This window comes from Crinia signifera, chromosome 7, assembly GCF_055691185.1.
Source record: "Crinia signifera chromosome 7, ASM5569118v1, whole genome shotgun sequence".
In the NCBI taxonomy this organism is placed as follows: domain Eukaryota; kingdom Metazoa; phylum Chordata; class Amphibia; order Anura; family Myobatrachidae; genus Crinia; species Crinia signifera.
The window spans coordinates 66,308,103-66,330,254 of NC_139223.1; the positions used below are offsets into that span (position 1 = coordinate 66,308,103).

General features: G+C 45.3%; 1 protein-coding gene across 2 annotated transcripts in view; it reads right to left on the reverse strand.

Annotated features, from left to right (window-relative positions):
- Positions 1–22,152, reverse strand: part of SYT17 (synaptotagmin 17) — a 109,819-nt gene that overhangs the window by 52,093 nt on the left and 35,574 nt on the right. For both annotated transcript variants that reach the window (XM_083153280.1, XM_083153281.1), the window contains 2 exons: positions 13,088–13,233; positions 10,019–10,638 (listed from right to left, as the gene is read on the reverse strand). In XM_083153280.1, coding sequence (XP_083009406.1) covers positions 10,019–10,638; positions 13,088–13,233 — 766 coding nt within the window. The remainder of the gene's footprint in view (positions 1–10,018; positions 10,639–13,087; positions 13,234–22,152) is intronic.

The following is a 22,152-nucleotide window of genomic DNA, read 5'->3' on the forward strand; positions in this document are numbered from 1 at the left end:
CTGCACAAAGCATCTCATGGGAATCCAGCTACTGGAATAATCAAATGTGCAGCATGTATATGCTGTATAGTGAAGCTTTACAAAAATAAAAGTGTTATTATTTTCAATGACTTGCAGTAAGCTTGTGGTTGAAGTGATATGGAACCTCTAGTCTAGGTTATATTTTCGTGAATACTGTGTTGGTTAACTAAATGGCTGATTCTACTGTGAATAGAGTCCACCATAATTAAACGACAAGAAGGTTAAAGCTAGTATATCACAGGCATGTGCATAGTAATGTATTTTAATATGTAGAATTCACTATCTTGCCACAGCAGTCTTTCCCATAGCTGCCAGTTGAAATTGCCATTATTTCTAAGAGAAATGTCATAGTTATGGTGCTGTGAAAGGATGAATTTATGTTAACCCCTTCCCGACATTTGACGTACATTTACGTCATGGTCGGGATGTACTTCCCGACACATGACGTAAATGTACGTCATGACTTCAAAGTGTCACCGCATCTAGAGACGCGGTGACAGAGGGACGATGTCTGCTGTCCCTGACAGCAGACATCTTCCCTCATTGCCCAGGGGGGGCAGCGATGCCCCCCGCCATGGGCGATCGCTGCGATTGGCTGTTCAAACGTGAACAGCCAAAAGCAGCGTTTACTGTGTGATGTGTAAAATTTAGACTCTGCTGCCCCCTAGTGTCCAAAAAAAATAAAAGAAAGTTGAAATAATGATGTAATAATAAAGTTTAGATATGGTCTATGTTAGTTATTAACTATTTTGAGTGGTATGATTATTTGTCTCACAAGCAGAAAATTTTACATTTTGCAAATAGCAAAATGTTCAATTTTTTTACGACATTTTGGTATTTTTCACAAAAAAAAAAAACTGTATCGACCAAAATTTACCACTAATTTAAAGTACAATGTGTCACGAGAAAACATTCTCAAAATCACTGGGATAAGTAAAAGCAAAAAAAAGTTATCCCCACTTAAGTGATACATGTCAGATTTGAAAAAAAGGGCTCTGTCAGGAAGGCAAAAACATGCTGCGTCGGTAAGGGGTTAAAGTGCATCAATACCTCTTTCAATATCCACATAACGTTTTTTTAGCATTCTCAGCACAGAATCTTTCTTTGTACAAATTCCACTACTTGTCCACTGGAACTGCCCCCAATTAATCGATTAATTTCTCATTTTGAAATATAACAGCGGTCATAGCCCAAAACATGTCAATAAAGTTGGGTTGGATACCATCTCAAAATTGAGAATCACTGCAGCTGATTCCCTGCACAGTTAAGGTCCATACACACAGGTTGATTATGCCCAGGGTGTATGGACAGAGATGACTGCTGTCATCGCTGGGGGGGAAGCCGCTCAGTGCATACACACTGAGTGGCTTTCCCCCTGCCCGGCGCCGACGGAGGGGGGAGGATGGCTTTGCATAGCGCAGCACTATGCAAAGCCATCCACAAAGCCGCTCATCTGCCGGGCCATACACACTGGGCGGCTTTGAGCTGAAAGCCCCTCAAACTTGGTGTTTTGAGCGTCTTTCAGCTCAAAGTCACCCAGTGTATATGGGCCTTAAGGAAGGTTATTACATTTTTTATGTATGTTAACTCTTTCCTGTGATTTTTTTTTTTTAAATATTACATTTTTTATTAATGGAAAACAATGTACATTACAATATGCACATGGCAAACCAGTATAAAAGTTCAACAAGTAATTAAAAACAGAACATAATACCATATAGGCAATGGTATAACCATTAGATAAAACACAATCTACCATATCCTAATATACTGTATATACAGGAAGACAATAAAACAAGAGTAATGCTGTTTACACACGGTGAGATTCCCTTGCTATTCGACTTAAGATGCGAGTGCTATACAATCTTTGCTAACTCTGTATTTCTTACATACAATTCATGCTATCTACATTCGATTTGCACTATATAGTCATTGCTGCCCTGTCTATCTGGGTTTCGATTTGTGCTGTCGCGGGAGCGCGCATCGGGATCGTAAGGTAAAAAACCTGTGCAATCTGCATTTGATCTGCTTGCGATCTGCATGCGATTTTTGACTATATACAGATGTAGCGGGTCTTATTGTTGCTGGCGAATCGCCAGCAGCATGTTGCTGGCGATCCGCCAGCAACACGGCGCTCCATCTGACTGAGACGCGTGTGCGTCCCCCACGCACGCGCGTCTCAGTATCTGGGCGGCGAGGCAGACGCAATCCTGTCCGCCTCCCGCTTCAGGGGGCTGCGGGGGGCTTCAGGGGGCTGCGGGGGGTGCGGGGACCCGGTGTAGAGACCGGGCGACCGCCGGCAGCACCGTCGGAAGGGGACGCGCGCGCACCTCATGCGCGCGCGTCCCCTTCCGGCATACAGATGGCGCGGGGCAGGGGATGGCGGCTGGCGTCGCCATCGCCATCCCCTGGGTAGATAAGTCCCGCTCCATCTGTAGTGTGTACACACCAATAGACATAGACAAGACAGGCAGAAACAAGAGGAGTGAGACAGGGTAAGCCATGCAGTATATTTCCTGACAATTATATAAAAAGATCCTAATCAGTGTCAGGTCTGGGGGAATTAAGTATCGATAGATCAAGGGGAGTATTATATGTATAATGGGTTGACCCTGTTTCTCATGGTACTTTGTCCACTTAAACCATCTCATATGAATGGAGGAAGCAGAAGAAGAATATTACCTCTTTCAAACAAATAATGTTTATGCACCTTATGGACTTGGGATTGAGGTAGCCGCTTTGGTGGCAATCAGAATAGGACCAAGAATATACTTATCACCACACGACGGAACAGTGCAATCAAGGGATCAGCAGGAACTTGGACTTTCAACACAGCATTAATAAGAGAGAATACCTCAGACCACAGCCGATGCAAAAAAGAGCACTCCTAGAATATATGAAGGATAGATCCAATCCCTCCGCACTTCCTCCAACAAAACTGGGAAACAGAAGGCCAAATGCTATGCTGCCGCTGGGGTGTGAAATATGCCCTCTGACATTATTTCAGAATGGTTCAGACATTTGGATACCTCCAGGCGAGTCGGGGTGGGGGCGCCCCGGTGCCGGGGGGGGGTACCTGTGCTGCGGCGCTGTGTATTTAAATCTGGCGGCGGAGGCAGCGGGGGTCCCTGCAGTCCATTAGAAATCACGAGCGCTATGCGCCGGGCTATGCGGAAGCGCTTCTAGTGTGAAAACACTGGCAGCACGCTGATTGGCTGAGATCAGCATGCGCCGTGCTGCCAGAGTTTTCACACTAGAAGCGCTTCCGCATAGCCCGGCGGATAGCGCTCGTGATTTCTAATGGACTGCAGGGACCCCCGCTGCCTCCGCCGCCAGATTAAAATACACAGCGCCGTTGGACAGGTACCCGGGCGGCACAAAATGCCGCCCTCCAGTGGCCGGCGCCCTAGGCAAATGCCTAGATTTGCCTAGTGGTGGCGCCGGCCCTGGATACCTCAAAACATGAAAAAGAGATATAATTACAATCATCCTTTGAAAGTGTTATAGATAACTCGCAGTCCCACCTAATATGTGCCGATAACTTTCCCGTCTTAAATATACTGTAGCAACTACAGTATGTGTTGGTACTATTTAGAAATCCCTCCCCTGTGGCAAAGGGGAGGACAGCCAGGAGTAGAGCAAATTGGGAACAGCAGAAGCCCCAATTCTACCCAGGTAAGTGTGGATCCAGTGTCTCAATTGGAGAAATGTATAGAAATCCTGTTTAGGAATATCAAATTTAGATACATTTGTAAATCTGCAAATTACATTAAACTACCAGAAGAAAACAAATCTTTCAGGCTAACCAGGCCTGAAAAAGCCTAACCAGATAGAACAAGAATGGAGTCAGAGATCTGGGATTAGGGAAGCTATGGTGCTAAGAGATAAATTAGGGTCAGGAAAGGACACTTTTTCGTCATCAAAAATCATTTTAAGCCAGACGGACATAATCGCAACTGCTGGGGCAGATCATAGCGGGGTGGCCTATGGAGGAAGCCAAAACAAATCAGTAGGATCAGCAAGATGTAGGCTAAAGCGGAAGATTCATTCTATAAGGACCCATGGTTTAGGAGGCTGCAAAGCAAACCAGTCCCTAGCCTGGCTAAGTAAACAGGCAGTGTGATACCCCTCAAGATCTGGATCAGTTACCACCACCACCCCGTACCCCTGACACCACCCCCCCCCCCCCCTCCCAATGTGTTTAGGCCGGAAAAGGAGGGCTAAAAATGGTGCTGGAGAGGTGGTGGAACTCCTTTTCCATAACACCAACCCCCCCCCCCCCCATTAGGCAGAGCCTAGACCAGTGCCAGGGAATTTTGCCCTACCTCCAATAAAGGGATAATGGACCTCACAAGGAAGGAGTGTGGTCACACAATAGTAACTCCATTTAAAACTACAACACACAGTAGCACAATCATATGCACATTTCAACGCATGCAGTGCCCTTGATTCACATTAAATCTCACAGTAGTGCCCCTTATATACATAATGTCCACGGTTGTGCTGCTTATGCACATCTGTCACTCCACTGTCCATGTCCCTCAGCAGCTCCATGCTCTGTGTCCCTCCAGCACCTTCCCCACCTCTGAGTCCCTCCAGCCCCCTCTCACCCTGTCTTCAGAAAGCACAGAACCTGCTGTTAGTGGTCCTTCTTCACTTCTGCGGTGGTGGCGGTATGACATCACATACGCCGTGCCAGAAGAAGCCGCCGCTGGGACAGGCTTTTCTGTTGGAATTACTGTTCAGGGCTGTGATAGAGGTGGAACTCAGTTCCCCCTACCACTAGAGGTGGTGTAACTCAGTTCCACCCAGTTCCCTCTCACTTTAAGCCCTGTGGACAAGAATCTGTAAGTTTAGGTAACAAAATGATTTGGGGAGCTGCAATTTGACCTAATTTTGACTGATTAATTTCTTAAAGGAAAATAATAGGGGTTTAAAGTTACGCTCAAACAAATCACAATCTTTAGCAAGAACCCCCAAATATTTAATGGACATGGATTGCCAAGTATACCTATACTGATCCTGAAGGAGAGTAACTTAGTCACCAGGTAAGTTAAAGGTGAGGGCCTCAGTTTTGGAGGTATTCAAAATATGAATGAATATTCCTCCAATATCCTATGAAGTGCAGGAAGAGAAGCGGATGGATTTAAAACCAATTAAAAGGATGTCATCAGCAAAGAGTCCAATTTTATGAGAGGAGCCACGATTATAGGCCCCCTTACTTGCTCTGTGGCCCTAACCATCTCAGCCAAAGGATCTACAGCAGGGCAAAAATAAGTGGGCATAGCGGGCACCCTTGTCTAGTGCAATTATTTATATTAAACCCCGAGGAGAGACATCCAATTACAAATACCCTTGCGGAAGGAGTGGAATAAAGAGCAAATATCGGATCTAAAAATCTACCGACAAATCCAGAACGAGACAGTACTAATTTCAAATAGACCCAATGCAGTCTGTGAAATGCCTCTAGCATCCAGAGACAGAATCATGTTGAACACCCTATGAAAGTTCTCTGGGGCCTGCCTTCCTGGTACAAAGCCAACCTGGTCTGCCGCTATGAGAGAAGGGAGTAAAGCGTATAAGCAATTGGCGATCCGTTTGGCAAAAAGTTTAACATCCGTGCTCAATAGGGCAATCGGACAGAAAGGGGGGTTTGCCAGGGTTCAGTATAGCTACAATTTGAGCTTCCAGCATCTCCTTCAGGAAGCAATTAGAGCCTGACTCCTCATTAAAAACATTCAGTAATATAGGAATAAGATCCTTTTTATAACACTTAGAAAAATGTGCGGGGAAGCCGTCAGGGCTGGGAGCTTTATCCCGCGGCATAGATTTACTGTGATTTCTTTATTGTTGTTCTCTGACTCCTCTGTGTAGGATTATTGCCTGTTGCTTGTTTTACAAATTGATTCCTTTGATACAAATATATTTTAAAAGTATGAACAATCGTGGATGCAAAGTAGAAAATAGACACATAGAGTATATGAATAAAACATTCTAAATAAGAGTAAGGGCCAGTGTGCTGTACGTCTTCCCTATTCTGTCTGCTATGTAGCAAGTTTGATTCAATTGAACAATCACTGGTCTTAAAATTCTGTATCATTAATTCCTGTGACAGTTAGGGAACGTTTACTCACAAGCATCAGCACAAGTGAGAATTCATGTAGACTGGCAACATTTTGTCCATCTGTGCTTCTCTAATTATATGGGCAAATATTCTCTCCACCATATGGACAAAGATGTTCAGTTAATGATCTGTTTGAACAGTCGGCACCACGGACCTCTGATGTGCACTGAATCACATGTGTGTACAATCTCTATTAGTGCCGAGTTGGCAGTTACAACACATTGCTACTACATTGACAAAAATAATACTTTTGATTTTCTTGGATTTATGTTATTGTTTTTATCACCTCTGTATTAAGGCGAAGCAGGAAGTGATATAGCGACAAGATGTATGATCATTTTGTCTGCCGGAGGTGGGGAGTGAAAGCTTCCCCATCGACAATCCCCTCTAGAGCACACAGCGCATCAGCCTAAAGCACTGTTTCTCCCTGCCTGACCGGCTCCAGTGCGCCTGTCTGAGATTTTGATACTCACGTTAGATCGATACGCACATGAGATGCAGGTAGGACCCGGCACTCACCACAGATAGGGACAGGGCAATGATGCCTGCAGCCCTGCATATCTGGTGTGCTATATTGTAGATAGCAGCGTCGATATAGACAGGGGCACATAGCAGCACAGTCGTACATGGGGCAGAAGCAGTATCAGCACACATAACGTGCCCTTAAACCGTTGCTGATACCACTTCTCCCACATAATGATGAATAATACATCTAGCCCTGTGTATCTTTTCTCCACAAAGGGAGGTATTCAATCCCCGCCGCTATTTCCGATGGGGGAAATAGTGGCGGGCGCCTATTTAATGCTGTCTTGTCTGACAGCATTGAGAGGCAGATCAACAGTACAGGCTCGACTTTAAAAGCTGTCGGGCCCGTTTTGCCAAGAACGCCAGTGATTTGTTGTGATCATGGGTGGATCTCAACAATTCATGGCAGTTTACGCGAACGGCAGGACATTGAATCCCACCTGGCGATTTGCGGTCGAGAAAACAAAAACGGGCCAGGGTCGGGACGGACCGACAGTCGTGACCTGGGATTGAATACCCCCCTACGTCTGTACAATAGAAAATTCATCTCACTTAAGGTGCATACACACTGGGTGATTTTGCCCAGTGTGTATGGACAGCGATGATGCAAAAAAATCACTGGGCTGAAAATCGATTTTCCTGGGGGTGGACGAATTTCCATACCAGGTCCGCCCCACCGCTCATCTACAGGTAATACCAGCAGATGAGCAGCGGCGGCTGGTGATGATGCGGAAGCACGCATTAGCATTCACCGCTCATCGCCGGGTCATACACACTGGGCGGCTTCAGGCCCCTAGACCCATAAGCACCTACTGTTTTTTAGTAAACTAACAATTAAGTTTAAGGCAGAGGTAACAGTATAGAAGAGCTGAAAATCCCACTACACAAGGGTAAAAATAACGTTGTGATTATACCTAAAAGTAAATGATACCTTTTTATAATAGTTACCTCATTACAGGAGGAGAACATGCACACAGATGGGTTTATTTTGTTTATTATTGTATGGTATATCCTGTTCCAGTTCAAAAGGAAAATACATATAGTGATGTATACAAATCTTAATCTAGGACTTGTAAGAAACATTGCAGCGTTTGGCTGTTAATGAATATAAAACAGAAACAGCTGGTTGTAAGAGAAACCATAATTGTACATTAGTTGCCCTGGATACGACTCTGGTCAGCACCAGGAATCCCTATATCCGACAAACTTCCTCATCATTGCCATAGCTAGAACATCTGCTGCTGACGCCTGCTTGTGATGCAGTGCAAAGAGCAAAACAGAATCTATGCAGAACACAATGTTCAGGATGATGTGCTTGGAATGAGCTAAGCACCTAGAATTCCAATTGATCTCATCGTGGGGATGATACAGAGACAAACAGAAGTCTGTATGCACGAATATTGTGTATTGTCACACTGCTCTAGAACCAAGAATATGTAACTATAAACAAAACCGGCATCAGTAGGTGGATGTAGGGACTGCACTAGATGTCATCATCCAAGGGTGTGATACCAAAATACCAGGTCCACCTCAGTGACCAGGATCAGGGCGCTGTCATGCAGATCCTGGCTCTTGATCATTGAGGAGGAGGCGGCAGTACTGGGAGAGTCTCTGGGGTCAGCTCAGCATCGGCGGGAGTGCTGGGATTGCCCCTAGTAGTCGAACCTGTCCTCAAGACCTACCAACAGTTCATGTTTTTGAGACAACCTCTGGATCTATAGTAGGCAGAAGCGTAACTAGAATGCTGGTGGTCCCATAGCAAAGTCTTGAATTGCCCCCCCACCCTCACACATTGTCACTATAACTCCCCTTAAGCTGGGTACACACTGGGCTACTTATTGGTAATGATATGGATGATATTGTTTTACAATGAATTATTGCTATTTTGGCAAACTTTTCAAGTGAGATATTACACAATTTAAATTCTATAAATTGGCAAATACATGTAAACGACCATAAATATTTGTTATAAGTGATAGTTAATTACAGAAGCTCCAAAACAGAACATTTGCAGACTGCAACAACAATCTGATCACCCAACATATAAAATGTAGCAATACAATGTGGCTACATTCTAGTGCTTCCATACATGAGTCATCCTGTACCAAGACAAGGACCAAAGAAAAGTGTAATTCTTTTTATTAATATTTAATGCCTCAAGGCTCAGCTGCTATTTTCCTCATACAATATGTGAACAGGAAGGTCATATATTATCAGTGTAATACGTATTTGTGGTAGCAGTAGAATGCTAACGGATTATTGCTCAATAATCCCTAAAACTGAGAAAGTATTACATTATTTGTTCTGTAATATGAACAAAACTAAAGTTACTATCTAGTCCAAATATTAACACTTTGCTTTAAGGAGATTTGTTTGTACAAGTGCTCATCCACTATGCCAATCTGCATCAAAACACTAGTAGGGGGCTACCTAACTATAGTATATTAAAACATAAAAGACACAAAAGGTAAAACAAAACTCTAGAGGTAGCCTATACGGTACTGTATATCTTTCAGCATTTGATTAATTTACGTTTTAAAAGTGCAAGTATTACTAGTTTGTTGTTCTTCATGTTTATACTGCTGGGACTTAAACACTAAACTTGGGTCACCCATTGTAATATAGGGTGACCTGGGTTTTAAAAAGGTTTAAACCCTGGTCACCTGGGTTATTATTTGGTGCTATCACACAGTACTTCAAACGTGGTCAACCCTGCAGCAACACCTATATCATTATAGTTGTTTTGTTTGAAATGCATGGGTGCCGGATGAGTGACCGACAGTTGGAATTCCGAAGGTCTTTTCTCCAACTTTGGAATCCTGACTGTCAGGAGCCCAAAAGTCGGAATCCTGACTTACACAGGCTCTTTTCTCTTAAAGGGTCCATAGAGGGAAAACAGAATAGATGGTGACGAGCCCGCAGGATGGCATGTGCAGTTAACCCGCAAAGGGTCTTCAATGCGTTTTCCCCCCTGTCTGGCTCATGACATCGGGATTCCGATGTATACTGTATATGCTTTCAGGTATACCATACCCAAATGCATTACATACAGTATATAACACTAGTTACCAGCATGTCAAAATGATGGAACAACATAACTGTAATGTCATGAATGGGTCTGTGTGTTCCTGAATGGAGCAACACCTGAATTAGGTGCGGCCTCTGGTGACCGCTGGGGTGCAAAAAACTTGAATTCCTTGCACATAGGAGCAGCATTAGCCATTTATTATATAGGAAAACCCCTCATTTATTTGTTTAGATAAAAAAATAACCTGCAATAATTCAGAGATTATTAATATACAAAACATGTATTATTTATTATATACAGTACATTGTCCTTCATCTTACCTGAGAGCTTGGTATAATGGCCTTCCACCAGTGTCCTCCTTTAACAAGGTCAACCTCGTTCAGTGGCATGGAGACTTTCCCAATAACACAATGTCGTGAGAACTTGTCAAAATCCACCACAGTTAAGAGCAATGTTCTTCTTTGGGCTTCTAAAAATGGGATTTCAAAAGTATATCTCTCTTCAAATACTGGATTCTGAGTCTTACGCTTCACCCCGGTTTGCTTAGAGTTCTTCTGGTCTGGCAATAGGCATATCTTGACATACGGGTTAGAATGAGCCATGTCTTGTCTAGAACCATCATAAGATATGGGTGGTGGCAAGTCTCTGGCTTCTATTACCCTGACAATCAGATAGTTGTGCAGCAGATCATACTGGGTACTGAAATGCATCATACCTAATTGATACTTGGTTAGAATTTCATCATCAGTTAATGAGTCTACATCATCATTACTGGAATCAACCGGATATAAATGTGGTTCGAATTTCCTAAAATAGTCCTCTGGGGTATAGGTTTTCCTTAGTACTGTTGGTTGTACGATTTCTTTTTTGGCTCCTAATGCACCAAATTCAATCGGTTTAATATCAATTAATGGAGAACTCGGTCTTCTAGATTCTAAACCTAGGAGATAATGATATTATATATGACATTTACTAAAAATTTAAATACAATTGTTGTAATAAACACATATGACATATTACATGCATTTCTAATATATGTTTACACAGCCTGTAGAACAGAAAATGTCTGGTTGCAGAATAAGAATTTTTGAATAGACGCAGAGATATTTCAAGATCTCGGCCCACAAGTAGCACACATAAACAGCGAGAGGTTGACAGTCCAGGGAAATTCTAATTGAGGTCCCAGATACAGTATTTAAAAAAAGCCACTGCTGTCTATCATGACCAATTAGCTTATGTGGGTTATACATCTATGGCCCTGATTCTCTGTCCTAGCAATCCAATACGCCAGTCCGCAATTTGCCAGTTGGAGACATTGATGATCGGCCGTTTGTCAGGGGATCCTGGAAATTCAACATATTAAAATTTTCAGATTGCCCAATCTCAGACATTTTTTGTGGTTAGAATCAGTGAGTATGTAATATTTCTAAGATCCCACAAGTCAGCCATCTGCAAGATCGGGAATTGTGGCAAGCATGTGCCCATTAGTTTGTGTTTTACAGTATTAGACCCTAGCATGATATCATAGCAACAACATAGCAACAACATAGCAACAACATATAAAATGTGTTCTCTGGCAGCAAACCTTAATACCTGTATAATTATATTTTGCAAGCTTACAAGAATTATTTCTATTTATTAAATACATGCAACATGATACAGAACTCCTCTTTTTGTTCTAGATTACTCCCCGAGGAGCACCTCCACCTAAGTAATACCCCTTTTACACCCAAATCCCGGATCCGACCTGGAATTTGGAACAGGTCGGATCCGGGATTTGCACCGTTTACACTGCGGTGCCTACCTGCAGTGTAAACGGGGGCGGCACTTGGAGATGACATCATCTCCAAGTGCCGGGACCACCGATCGTCGTGCTAGGGGCAAGCTCAGCACAAAGGTAAGCAGATGGGCTGCCCCCAGCTGCCGTGCACCCTCCCAGCTCTCATCCGCGAGTTGAATGGATGCCACACACAGGCATCCATTCACCTCCTCTCTTCCTCTGCTGCTTTCTGCAGAGCACAGCAGACAGCAGCGGGGGCTGTGTGCGCCCCCTTGCCCAACCTCCATGTTGACCGCAGGATGCTGCGGTCCAGAGGCTGGGCTTCCCCCATTGCTGTAAACAAGAGCCGGGTTGGACAACCCTGCATACCCGTTTACACTGTCCTCTACTCAGGTCCTGCCCATGTTCTACCCTGGTCAGGACCTGGTCAGAAGTCCCATGTAAAGGGTTAACCCCTTTTACACTGCTGATTCGGGTCCACGAGGGAGAAATCCAGATTTTTGCGGCAGTGTAAAAGGGGTATTATTGATACATCAGTATCATACATGCAATATTGTGGATTGGTATGATATTTTTTATCTGTACACTCAATCATTTTAAATTCTTGAGTTAGTGCAAGTTGCAACCTGTGCATAGGCTACAGTATCTCCCATTTCCCTTTCCCTTGGTAAAATTGTATAAGCCCCAGGGTTCTCTGGGTCTCCAGGACCTCTACAGAGAGGTAGCCATACTAAAGAAGTGCCCTCATACATTTTGCCTCAATACTTCATGCACCGCGAGATACATAATATGAGTAAGCCAGCGGTTCCTATGCAGCTCTACTAATGACGGGCATCTATTTTGCCAAAAGGGTGTCTAATGGTGCCAACACATGAATAGATTTTGGATACAGTCCAATATCTATCCAGAACTCCCCTGATCATGGCCAAACACAGAACGATTGAGTAAACACTCAGAGGGTTTACTCACTCATTCTATGTGGCCATGATCAGAGGAGTTTGGGGTGATTGGGTCTGCCCCCCCCCCCACACACACACACACACACAAACACTGGGCGAGAGGTCCAGCAGGAGGGTGGGGGTGAGAGCTTTCTCAGCAAATCAGCAGCCCCCCATTCCTTTGAATAGAAGTTTCGAAATCTCCTGTCCGCTGCCAGCATCTCTGTCCATCTGCCTGCTGCGACCCTCATAGAGGGAAAATAGAATAGGTGGCGAGTGCATCTCGCCACCTAGCCTGCAGCATGGTGGGTGCAGTGAGCCCACAGAGGGCTTTGATGCGCTTGACTGTGGGAGAAACAACCATCAGAATTCCAACTGTCGGTAACTTATACCACACCCAACTTGATCAAGTGGCCTGTGATAACGCACCAGCTAATCAGCTCATAACTGCCATTTTTTAAAACTCAGCCTGTAACTTGATAGGAGCTGACTGCATACATTCACACTTCTCCATGCTGTGAGTACAGAAGAAGCATTACAGTAGGTGCAGGTATTTCCAATGGTGGATACCTCTCGTTTATCAACATTGGCTCATTCACAAATAAAATGGATGGCTGACGTTCTCCTTCAGGACTATATGTACTCATATGATGATATGCACAACATCTTACTTGAAATGCGTCTTGTGAGGCTATATGTAGATCTAGATGTATCTGAAGATGACCGTCTTCTGTCGGGTGATGTTTCCTGTGGTGTTGGCGGAGGCTCACTTGTAGCATTATCTGAATCTTCCTTGTCATCACTGCGATTGTTTATCCTATCAACAAAATAATTTTTTAAAATAATATTTCTATTTTACAACAGAAAGATTGCCATGATTTTACATATATTATTAGCACAGAAAAGAAATAGATGCCAACAAACACATCAGGATAACAAAAAAACACACACACACACACACAAAAACCCCACAATATTTACATTCAAAGTTTAATTTCCCTTTATATAAGGGAACAATGAATTTATGAAGTGTTGTGTTGAAGATCCCTCCCACTTCCCTTATGTGCAAACAACCGGTTAACTATTCCTCCCCTGGATGTCACCAACTTACTTATTGCCCCTCCCCTTTTAGAATATAAGAACTCACAAACCAGGCCCTCTTCCCTCATGTGCTTATAATGGATAATAATAATAATAATGATGATGATGAAATAATTACCACCCAGTTAAGCCTCTTATGCCCCTTTCCCACTGCAGCCTTAAAATGGTATATTGCCGATTTTTGAGGGCAAAATACCGTTTAAGGCTGCAGTGGGAAAGCGCCAGAGTTGAAATACCGTTTAAAGTTCAACGGTATTTCAACCCGTTTTCAAAGCAGTGTTTTAAACGGTAATCTACCGTTTAAGAGGCAATGGGAATGTATCTTAAATGGTATTCTTAATGTAAACAGGCTACAATTCAAGCGATTGGTTGTTGCCTGTGTTGTGACACTCCCCACAACCCTGAAAAGCCCATTAAAGTCACAGGCACTCATTTGTGCTGTAAAAACGTTTTGAAGAGCTAAAACGTTTTACCTGCAATGGGAATGGTACTTAAATGGCATTTAAAACTGCTAAATACCATTTAAGATTACCTGTAACTTAAAACGGGTCTGCAGTGGGAAAGCAGCATTAAGCTGCAAGTGAAGATACAACTGAGTTGCATATGACTCGAGTTTTACTCATACAGGTTGAGTATCCCGTATCCGAGTATCCGTTATCCGAATTATTCCGAAAACCATACATTCCAGAAAGTGGAAAAAAAAAAAATTTTTGCTAAAAACTCACTGGGGACATTTGTAACAGCACTACTGGTGACATGATATGTAACTGGCACTATATATGTGCAAGAAAATGACTGCTTGGCATTCAAATTCAATATCTGAGATAGTACACAAACTTTGTTTCATGTTTTGAAACCTTGTTTTTTGAACAAATAAAATATATTTGTGTGTATTTTATGTGGTAATAAAATATATTTGTGTGTATTTTATGTGTTTATACAGCAAACATGCAAGATACTTCAAAATACATAATTGAAATATTAAAATATTCCGAAATACGGAATAATCCGTTATCCAAAATTCTCCTGGTCCCGAGCATTTTGGATACGGGATACTCAACCTGTAGTTGCATCAGTTGAGTTCCATAAGATACATCCTCAAAGCGTAACAGCTCTATGAGGGCCAGTTCAAGTAATTTATTTTGATTTATTTACAATTTCTTATATAGCGCAGCAGATTCAGTTGAACTTTACAATTGTTGACAGTGATAAAACAAACTGGGTAACAACAGACAAACTTGGAGGGAAGCGGGCCCTGCTGCAAGCTTACAATCTATAGGGGGTTAAATATGGCTCCCTGAATATGACATATGAGGAGCTGGATATGATGTATGGTGAGCTGGATATGATGTATGGTGAGCTGGATATGATGTATGGTGAGCTGGATATGATGTATGGTGAGCTGGATATGATGTATGGTGAGCTGCATATGATGTATGAGGAGCTGGATATTAAGTATGGCGAGCTCGAAATGAATTATGACGAGCTGGGTATGATGTACAAAAAAATGAGAATAAGACTGCGCTGAACCTGCAGTATGTGGAAGGGTTGCTGCAGAAATTCCTAGGGTGTACTACAATAACTCCCTAACACAAAATCAGAACATAAAAGAATTGGATATTCTTGCTCAAAACCCAACCGATTAATAACAATAAAGAGAAGATACAGTCACAGATCACCACAGATTGGCAGTATTCAATGAGGCCAATTCGCCATGTTTCATGGCAAATTTGTGCTATTTTCACTTTGGAAGGTGATTTTTTGTGTCAGAAAGTGAATTACCCTATTCAACGTGCCCTTTTCGCCGACGGTGAACAGTGAATGACGGACAATTCACCGTCTGATACTCTCCACAACTCGCTGTGGTTTTTCAATGGGTTTTTCAATGTGATTCGCCGTGAGTGTATTCAATGAGAAGATGGCGAATTGCTTTCAAAGTGATTTTTGCCGTGTAGCAATCGCCATCTTTTCATGGTGAAGTGGAATGTGAACTTTTAAAACAATGTTGTTGTTTTTTTTTTATTTGGTGTAAAAAAATCAGGAATTTTATTCCGAGAAGGGGCATGCTATTTTTATTACAGCACATGAATATATAGTTAATTTAAAAAATATATATATATTTTTTACACATAACAGCCAGCCGGGACCCGAGAGACGCTCAATACATATTCATATATTCAGTGCTCCCGATCATTACATATGCACGATCGGGAGCAGTGCATACCCGGTCCCCTGCTGGCTCTCCCTGTCAGGAACCAGTCTGTTTTGTTTTCTGTCAGTTTCTGTTTGGCATTTTGACTCACTGGTGACCTCCAGTGGCAGGTCTGTTGCCATTACAGCTTTGTGTTCTGGGAGCTTACTTTATTCACTAGGCTGTGAGATATTAAGCTAATCAAGCACTAGCCTGGGAGCTCCCTGAATCTTCAGGTGTAATTAATCACCTGAGCCCTTTATAGGGCAGGCTCACCTGCAGTATTCTGCCAGTGATAGCTTTCTGTTTAAGTTCCTGCTGCATTTGCAGGGAACTTCTGTTTGCTCCTAGCCACGCTTCCTGGTCCCTTGTTCCAGTCTTCTGTTTGGATCCCAGGATAGATCCTCTGCAGCTCAGCTCCTTGCTAGTAATAGCATAAGCCTGATTACCCGGTCCCCGGAGCATTGTTGCTCCAGTCTTTGAAGTGTCCTGGTGTATACTCCTGCTCTCTTGTCTCCCAGCCTGCTTGGATCATCATCCTGTCCTGGGCCAGAGCCTGCACCTGTCCCCGTTACCTATCTGCCTGTGGGTCACGTAAGTGCTCCGTTGGAGCCTGCTGGTTATTCCTTATACCATCTTTGGCCCGTCGTGGCTGTACCCCTCCGTGGGTCCGCTGTTACTTTGCGGTATCATTTCTGTTGTCCTTCCTCTTTAGTTATTGTCTGTCACCTTAGCGTTGGGTAGGCAGGGGTATTTCCCTTCTAGCTACTCCTTGTTTTGGGGAGTCGCAGTCTCGGGGTGTCCCTGTTCCGAGATTCCCTATTTCCTTGTTTGTGTCTGCGACTGGGTCGCCGTTCCCCGTTCTTGGCCAGGTGCCGGTAGTTAGGGGTCTCTTCCCAGCTAGGCCCTGTAGTTAGACGGTCCTTTTGAGATACCCCCTGGCGATCGCTCACCCCTTGTCTTTACCTAACACCTGGCTGCATCGGGGTCAGAGCCGGCCTAACTGGCTCTGTCGAACGCGGCGGCTACAGGCGAAGCCTAGCACTTGCAGGGGTATTCCATCTGCCCGGGGGACTCAACAGAGTCAGTGTAGGTTTCGCTGTGGCCGTTCTAAACAGCGGTCCCAGCTGCGGGCTCACGCCTGACCTTTTTCCTCCTGCCAGCTGTCGTATCACCCAGAGCCCAGGCGAAAACCATAACATTATCACTGGCCATACCGATATATGCATGTGTTCACAGTAGTCATAGGTATACATGCATATATAAAATTTTGTTTCAAGGTGATTTGGGTGACTTATAGATTTGTCCATATTAAGATTTTTTTTTTCTTCCCGCATTTTGCCCGTTACGGGGTTTTGCTTTATTCAGCTTGCCCAGTTGGTCTGGTCTGTTTGTTTCATTGCTGTAATTAATCATGCAGGCCTTGCAAGCTTCCTTGATGGCCTTAAATACGGCCTTTACAGAATTAAAACCTGAGCTGGTTAAGGGTCTGCAGCAGTCATTTCTGCAATTGCAAGATCTGTTAACCCAAATTTTCCTGGATCTGTCTGAGGTTTTTGGGGTTCAACCAGCTCCTAGGGAGACCCTGGCTAAGGGGGTAGTCAGTCAAACTTCAGATCAGGAGATTCAGAAGGGACATAGAAGTTTTTTACGGCCAAGGCTCACACCAGAAGAGCGGCGACGGCGTAAATACTTTAACCTATGTCTGTATTGTGGGGAATCAGGCCACTTTCTCCAGTATTGCGAATTGCGCAGACCTGGTGGTGGTACTGGGAAGGGTTTTCCTCAATCCAAGTGGTATCAGGAGATTACATCTATGCCTATCTCCTCTAAGCAGGAGGAGCCTGACCACACACCCCACATACGTAACGCTCCGACTTACAACTGGGGTCCTAAGACTAGAGCGCCCCATGTTGAGGTACGGAATCAGACGGGAATGTGGAATTCATCCACAAAGATTCCAGACAGAAAGACGTTAGATACTAATCTTCCAGTCAGGGAGATCAACGTTCTTTCAACATTGGAACTGTTAAGTCCCGTAGAGGAGTATCAGGTTTTTCCCTCAAAAGGGGCTTCAAGCGGCATAATCCCAGAGGGGGTCCTTGAAGCCATCACCCCTAAGAGGGTCTTGGGGAACTTAACCCCACATGGAGTTATGGAGGTCATTGCTCCTGATGAGGCCTTGGGAGGCATAACTCCGAAAAAAGAATCCCTGACATCAGTCTCAGCCGGGATTTCTAGTGACATCATCCCCGATCTTGGGGTTCTCGGAGTTGCCTCTGAGGTTGTGGATCCAGGAGTCCCGGTCTCCTTAGGCGAGTCCGATGCCGGGGGCTCATCTAGCGGCAAGGACGCTTGGGGCTCATTGAACGTTTGTGGTGCTCGAGGTCAATCGAGCCAATTTGATGCCCAAGGCCCGCCGGGCGTGTCTGATGATACTCCTAACACTCCATACTTCGATGGAGATTTGGCCCAGCTCCGACCAATTGCTCAGCAATTCCTCGCTGGAATGGACTTCTCACACAATGTGAAGATGACTCCTGCTTCTGCTGTCCGTTATCTCTTATCATGCTTTAGAGGAGGAGCTTTGGAGTGGGTTAAACCTCTCATAGAGGCTGACGATCCCATCCTAAGGGATCTTCCGGGTTTCCTAAAAACCGTGCGGAAAGTGTTCAGCCCAAAGGCCGTAGCCCCGAGTGGGGGCCCAAAGGCCGTAGCCCCGAGTGGGGGCCCAAAGGCCGTAGCCCCGAGTGGGGGCCCAAAGGCCGTAGCCCCGAGTGGGGGCCCAAAGGCCGTAGCCCCGAGTGGGGGCCCAAAGGCCGTAGCCCCGAGTGGGGGCCCAAAGGCCGTAGCCCCGAGTGGGGGCCCAAAAGTCTGTTTCGCCCCAGAAGGTGGGCAAGTCTGTTTCGCCCCAGAAGGTGGGCAAGTCTGTTTCGCCCCAGAAGGTGGGCAAGTCTGTTTCGCCCCAGAAGGTGGGCAAGTCTGTTTCGCCCCAGAAGGTGGGCAAGTCTGTTTCGCCCCAGAAGGTGGGCAAGTCTGTTTCGCCCCAGAAGGTGGGCAAGTCTGTCCGGTCCCTGAGGGGGACTCTGCCAGTTCGGTCCCTGAGGGGGACTCTGCCAGTTCGGTCCCTGAGGGGGACTCTGCCAGTTCGGTCCCTGAGGGGGACTCTGCCAGTTCGGTCCCTGAGGGGGACTCTGCCAGTTCGGTCCCTGAGGGGGACTCTGCCAGTCCGGTCCCTGAGGGGGACTCTGTCTGTCTGGTCCCGGAGGGGGACTCAGTCCATCTAGTCTCAAGTGGTATCATAGAAGCTGTGTCCCCGGAAGGGGTGGCCATATCCTTGTCTGAGGTCCCAAAGACCACAGCCTCAGCAAGGGTCTTGATGGCTGCAAACCCGGTGAGTGTTTCGGTTTTGCCAGCCTCTCGGGAGGCTTCAGAAATCTTAGCCCCCAAGGTTGTTGTTCCCATAGAGAATTCCAGTTCTGAGGTCCCAGAGGTGGATGTCCCTACGTCCATCGTGTTTGATGGAGATCTTGCCCATTTTATTGCCCTGGTTGGACACTATGTTTCCCTGTTTGAATCTGGACCATCTTCAGGGGTCACTTGGGCTAACATTGTAGACCTCATCATTTCTGCCTTTAGGGGTAGACCTCAGACATGGGCCTACGAGCGGATCAATGCTGGTGACCCTTGTATCCGAGATCTATCTTCTTTCTGTGATGCAGTTATTAAGAAGTTCAGTCCCAAAAAGAAGGATGGGGTTCCACCAGCTCCTGGAAATGTGGTGCCCAGCATAAGCCAGGGGCTTAAGGACCTGGCTTCTGGAGACTCACAGTCTCTGTTTGTTCGTTCTTCTGCCTCATCGCTTGGTCCGGAATCCAGGAGTTTAGCTATTGGTTTTGTCTCACTGACTCCTGACAAAAAAATTTTGGACACATCTGGTACCTGTAATTCTGGGTCTGGGGAATCCAATAAGAGTTCTGCCTATGGCCAATTAAGACATTCTTCCCTTTCTGAGATTCCCTCTGTTAAAAAGACTCTCAAGATCTCCTCAGATCGAGACTTCAACTCTGTTTCTGATTTGGTAACCCATAGCTGTGATTTGATAGAAGGTACCATCAGATCTGATAATGTGTGGGGCCTTAAACTGCTGATTCCATCAAAATCTAGGAAAAAGAAAAAGAAGAAGCATTAATCTTTTTCCGCTTTCCTGGATCATCTTGTTTGTCTTTTTGGTTGTGCCCTGTGGTCACCCTCAAGGGGGGGCACTGAGACAAGCCGTGGTTTTAGCTTGTGTTCACCTTTCTGTTGCCTTTGCCCCGTTATCCAGAATCCAGATACATTTAATTTTTGGAGGTCTGGATTTTGGGGTCTGTTGACCCCTCCTCAAGGGGGGGGTACTGTCAGGAACCAGTCTGTTTTGTTTTCTGTCAGTTTCTGTTTGGCATTTTGACTCACTGGTGACCTCCAGTGGCAGGTCTGTTGCCATAACAGCTTTGTGTTCTGGGAGCTTACTTTATTCACTAGGCTGTGAGATATTAAGCTAATCAAGCACTAGCCTGTGAGCTCCCTGAATCTTCAGGTGTAATAAATCACCTGAGCCCTTTATAGGGCAGGCTCACCTGCAGTATTCTGCCAGTGATAGCTTTCTGTTTAAGTTCCTGCTGCATTTGCAGGGAACTTCTGTTTGCTCCTAGCCACGCTTCCTGGTCCCTTGTTCCAGTCTCCTGTTTGGATCCCAGGATATATCCTCTGCAGCTCAGCTCCTTGCTAGTAATAGCATAAGCCTGATTACCCGGTCCCCGGAGCATTGTTGCTCCAGTCTTTGAAGTGTCCTGGTGTATACTCCTGCTCTCTTGTCTCCCAGCCTGCTTGGATCATCATCCTGTCCTGGGCCAGAGCCTGCACCTGTCCCCGTTACCTATCTGCCTGTGGGTCACGTAAGTGCTCCGTTGGAGCCTGCTGGTTATTCCTTATACCATCTTTGGCCCGCCGTGGCTGTACCCCTCCGTGGGTCCGCTGTTACTTTGCGGTATCATTTCTGTTGTCCTTCCTCTTTAGTTATTGTCTGTCACCTTAGCGTTGGGTAGGCAGGGGTATTTCCCTTCTAGCTACTCCTTGTTTTGGGGAGTCGCAGTCTCGGGGTGTCCCTGTTTCGAGATTCCCTATTTCCTTGTTTGTGTCTGCAACTGGGTCGCCGTTCCCTGTTCTTGGCCAGGTGCCGGTAGTTAGGGGTCTCTTCCCAGCTAGGCCCTGTAGTTAGGCGGTCCTTTTGAGATACCCCCTGGCGATCGCTCACCCCTTGTCTTTACCTAACACCTGGCTGCATCGGGGTCAGAGCCGGCCTAACTGGCTCTGTCGAACGCGGCGGCTACAGGCGAAGCCTAGCACTTGCAGGGGTATTCCATCTGCCCGGGGGACTCAACAGAGTCAGTGTAGGTTTCGCTGTGGCCGTTCTAAACAGCGGTCCCAGCTGCGGGCTCACGCCTGACCTTTTTCCTCCTGCCAGCTGTCGTATCACCCAGAGCCCAGGCGAAAACCATAACACTCCCAGGCAGGCAGCTTGTGCTGCCTGGGTCCCGGGGAGCTCTCCTACCCTCCACATACATTCTGGGGCAGGCAGGGAGACTTCCATCTCCCTCCCTGCCGCCGTCCTCCGGCCCGCAGGGGTTCACATTCGCCATCAGGGGCAGCGAGCCCCTGCCTCATTGAATAGTGTGTAAGCGAGGGCTGTCAGCGAGGGCTCCAGCCCTCCGGAACACGGCGAATGTGCAGCGAATCCTAAACAGGATTCGCTGCACATCGCGATTAGGGTCATTGAATACTGCCCTATATCTTCTCTTTATTGTTATTGAGCTGGGTATGATGTATGATGAGCTAGCTATGAATATATCAGATTTTTGTGAGTATAACATATACCGAGAAGCACATTACTTTATTATCCATTATCCAATCACAGCTCTCTTATATATAAGCTGTGGAGGGAGGAGGAGGAGTTCAGTCTATCAGAGCTGCTGCGAAGTTCTGAACATTGGAGCAAGTGTCCCTGCAGGTTTGCAGTAGGGGTAAGAGAAGCTCTCTCTTTGCTGGGTGCACTCTTACATTTGTGTTCTTTTTTATATCCAGTAATAAGGGGCAGTGATTCCCTATATGCAGCTTGCCATATGTAATATCCGTCTCACCATACGTCATATCCACTTCGTCATGCATCATATCCAGCTTATCATACCTATTCAGGGAGTCATAATTTTGACTTGACCGGCCCCTCTTTAGCTCTGAACTTTGTACGCTCCACTGTATATAATATTACATAACTATGTCCAGCTTACAAGGACTTTATAAGTGCTGACTAAAGGGTACATTTTTAATGAAGTTTTTAAAGACTACATATGATCGCCTTTCTCTAAAAAAAAACGCAAAAAAACAAAAGTAAGAAATAATAGTATT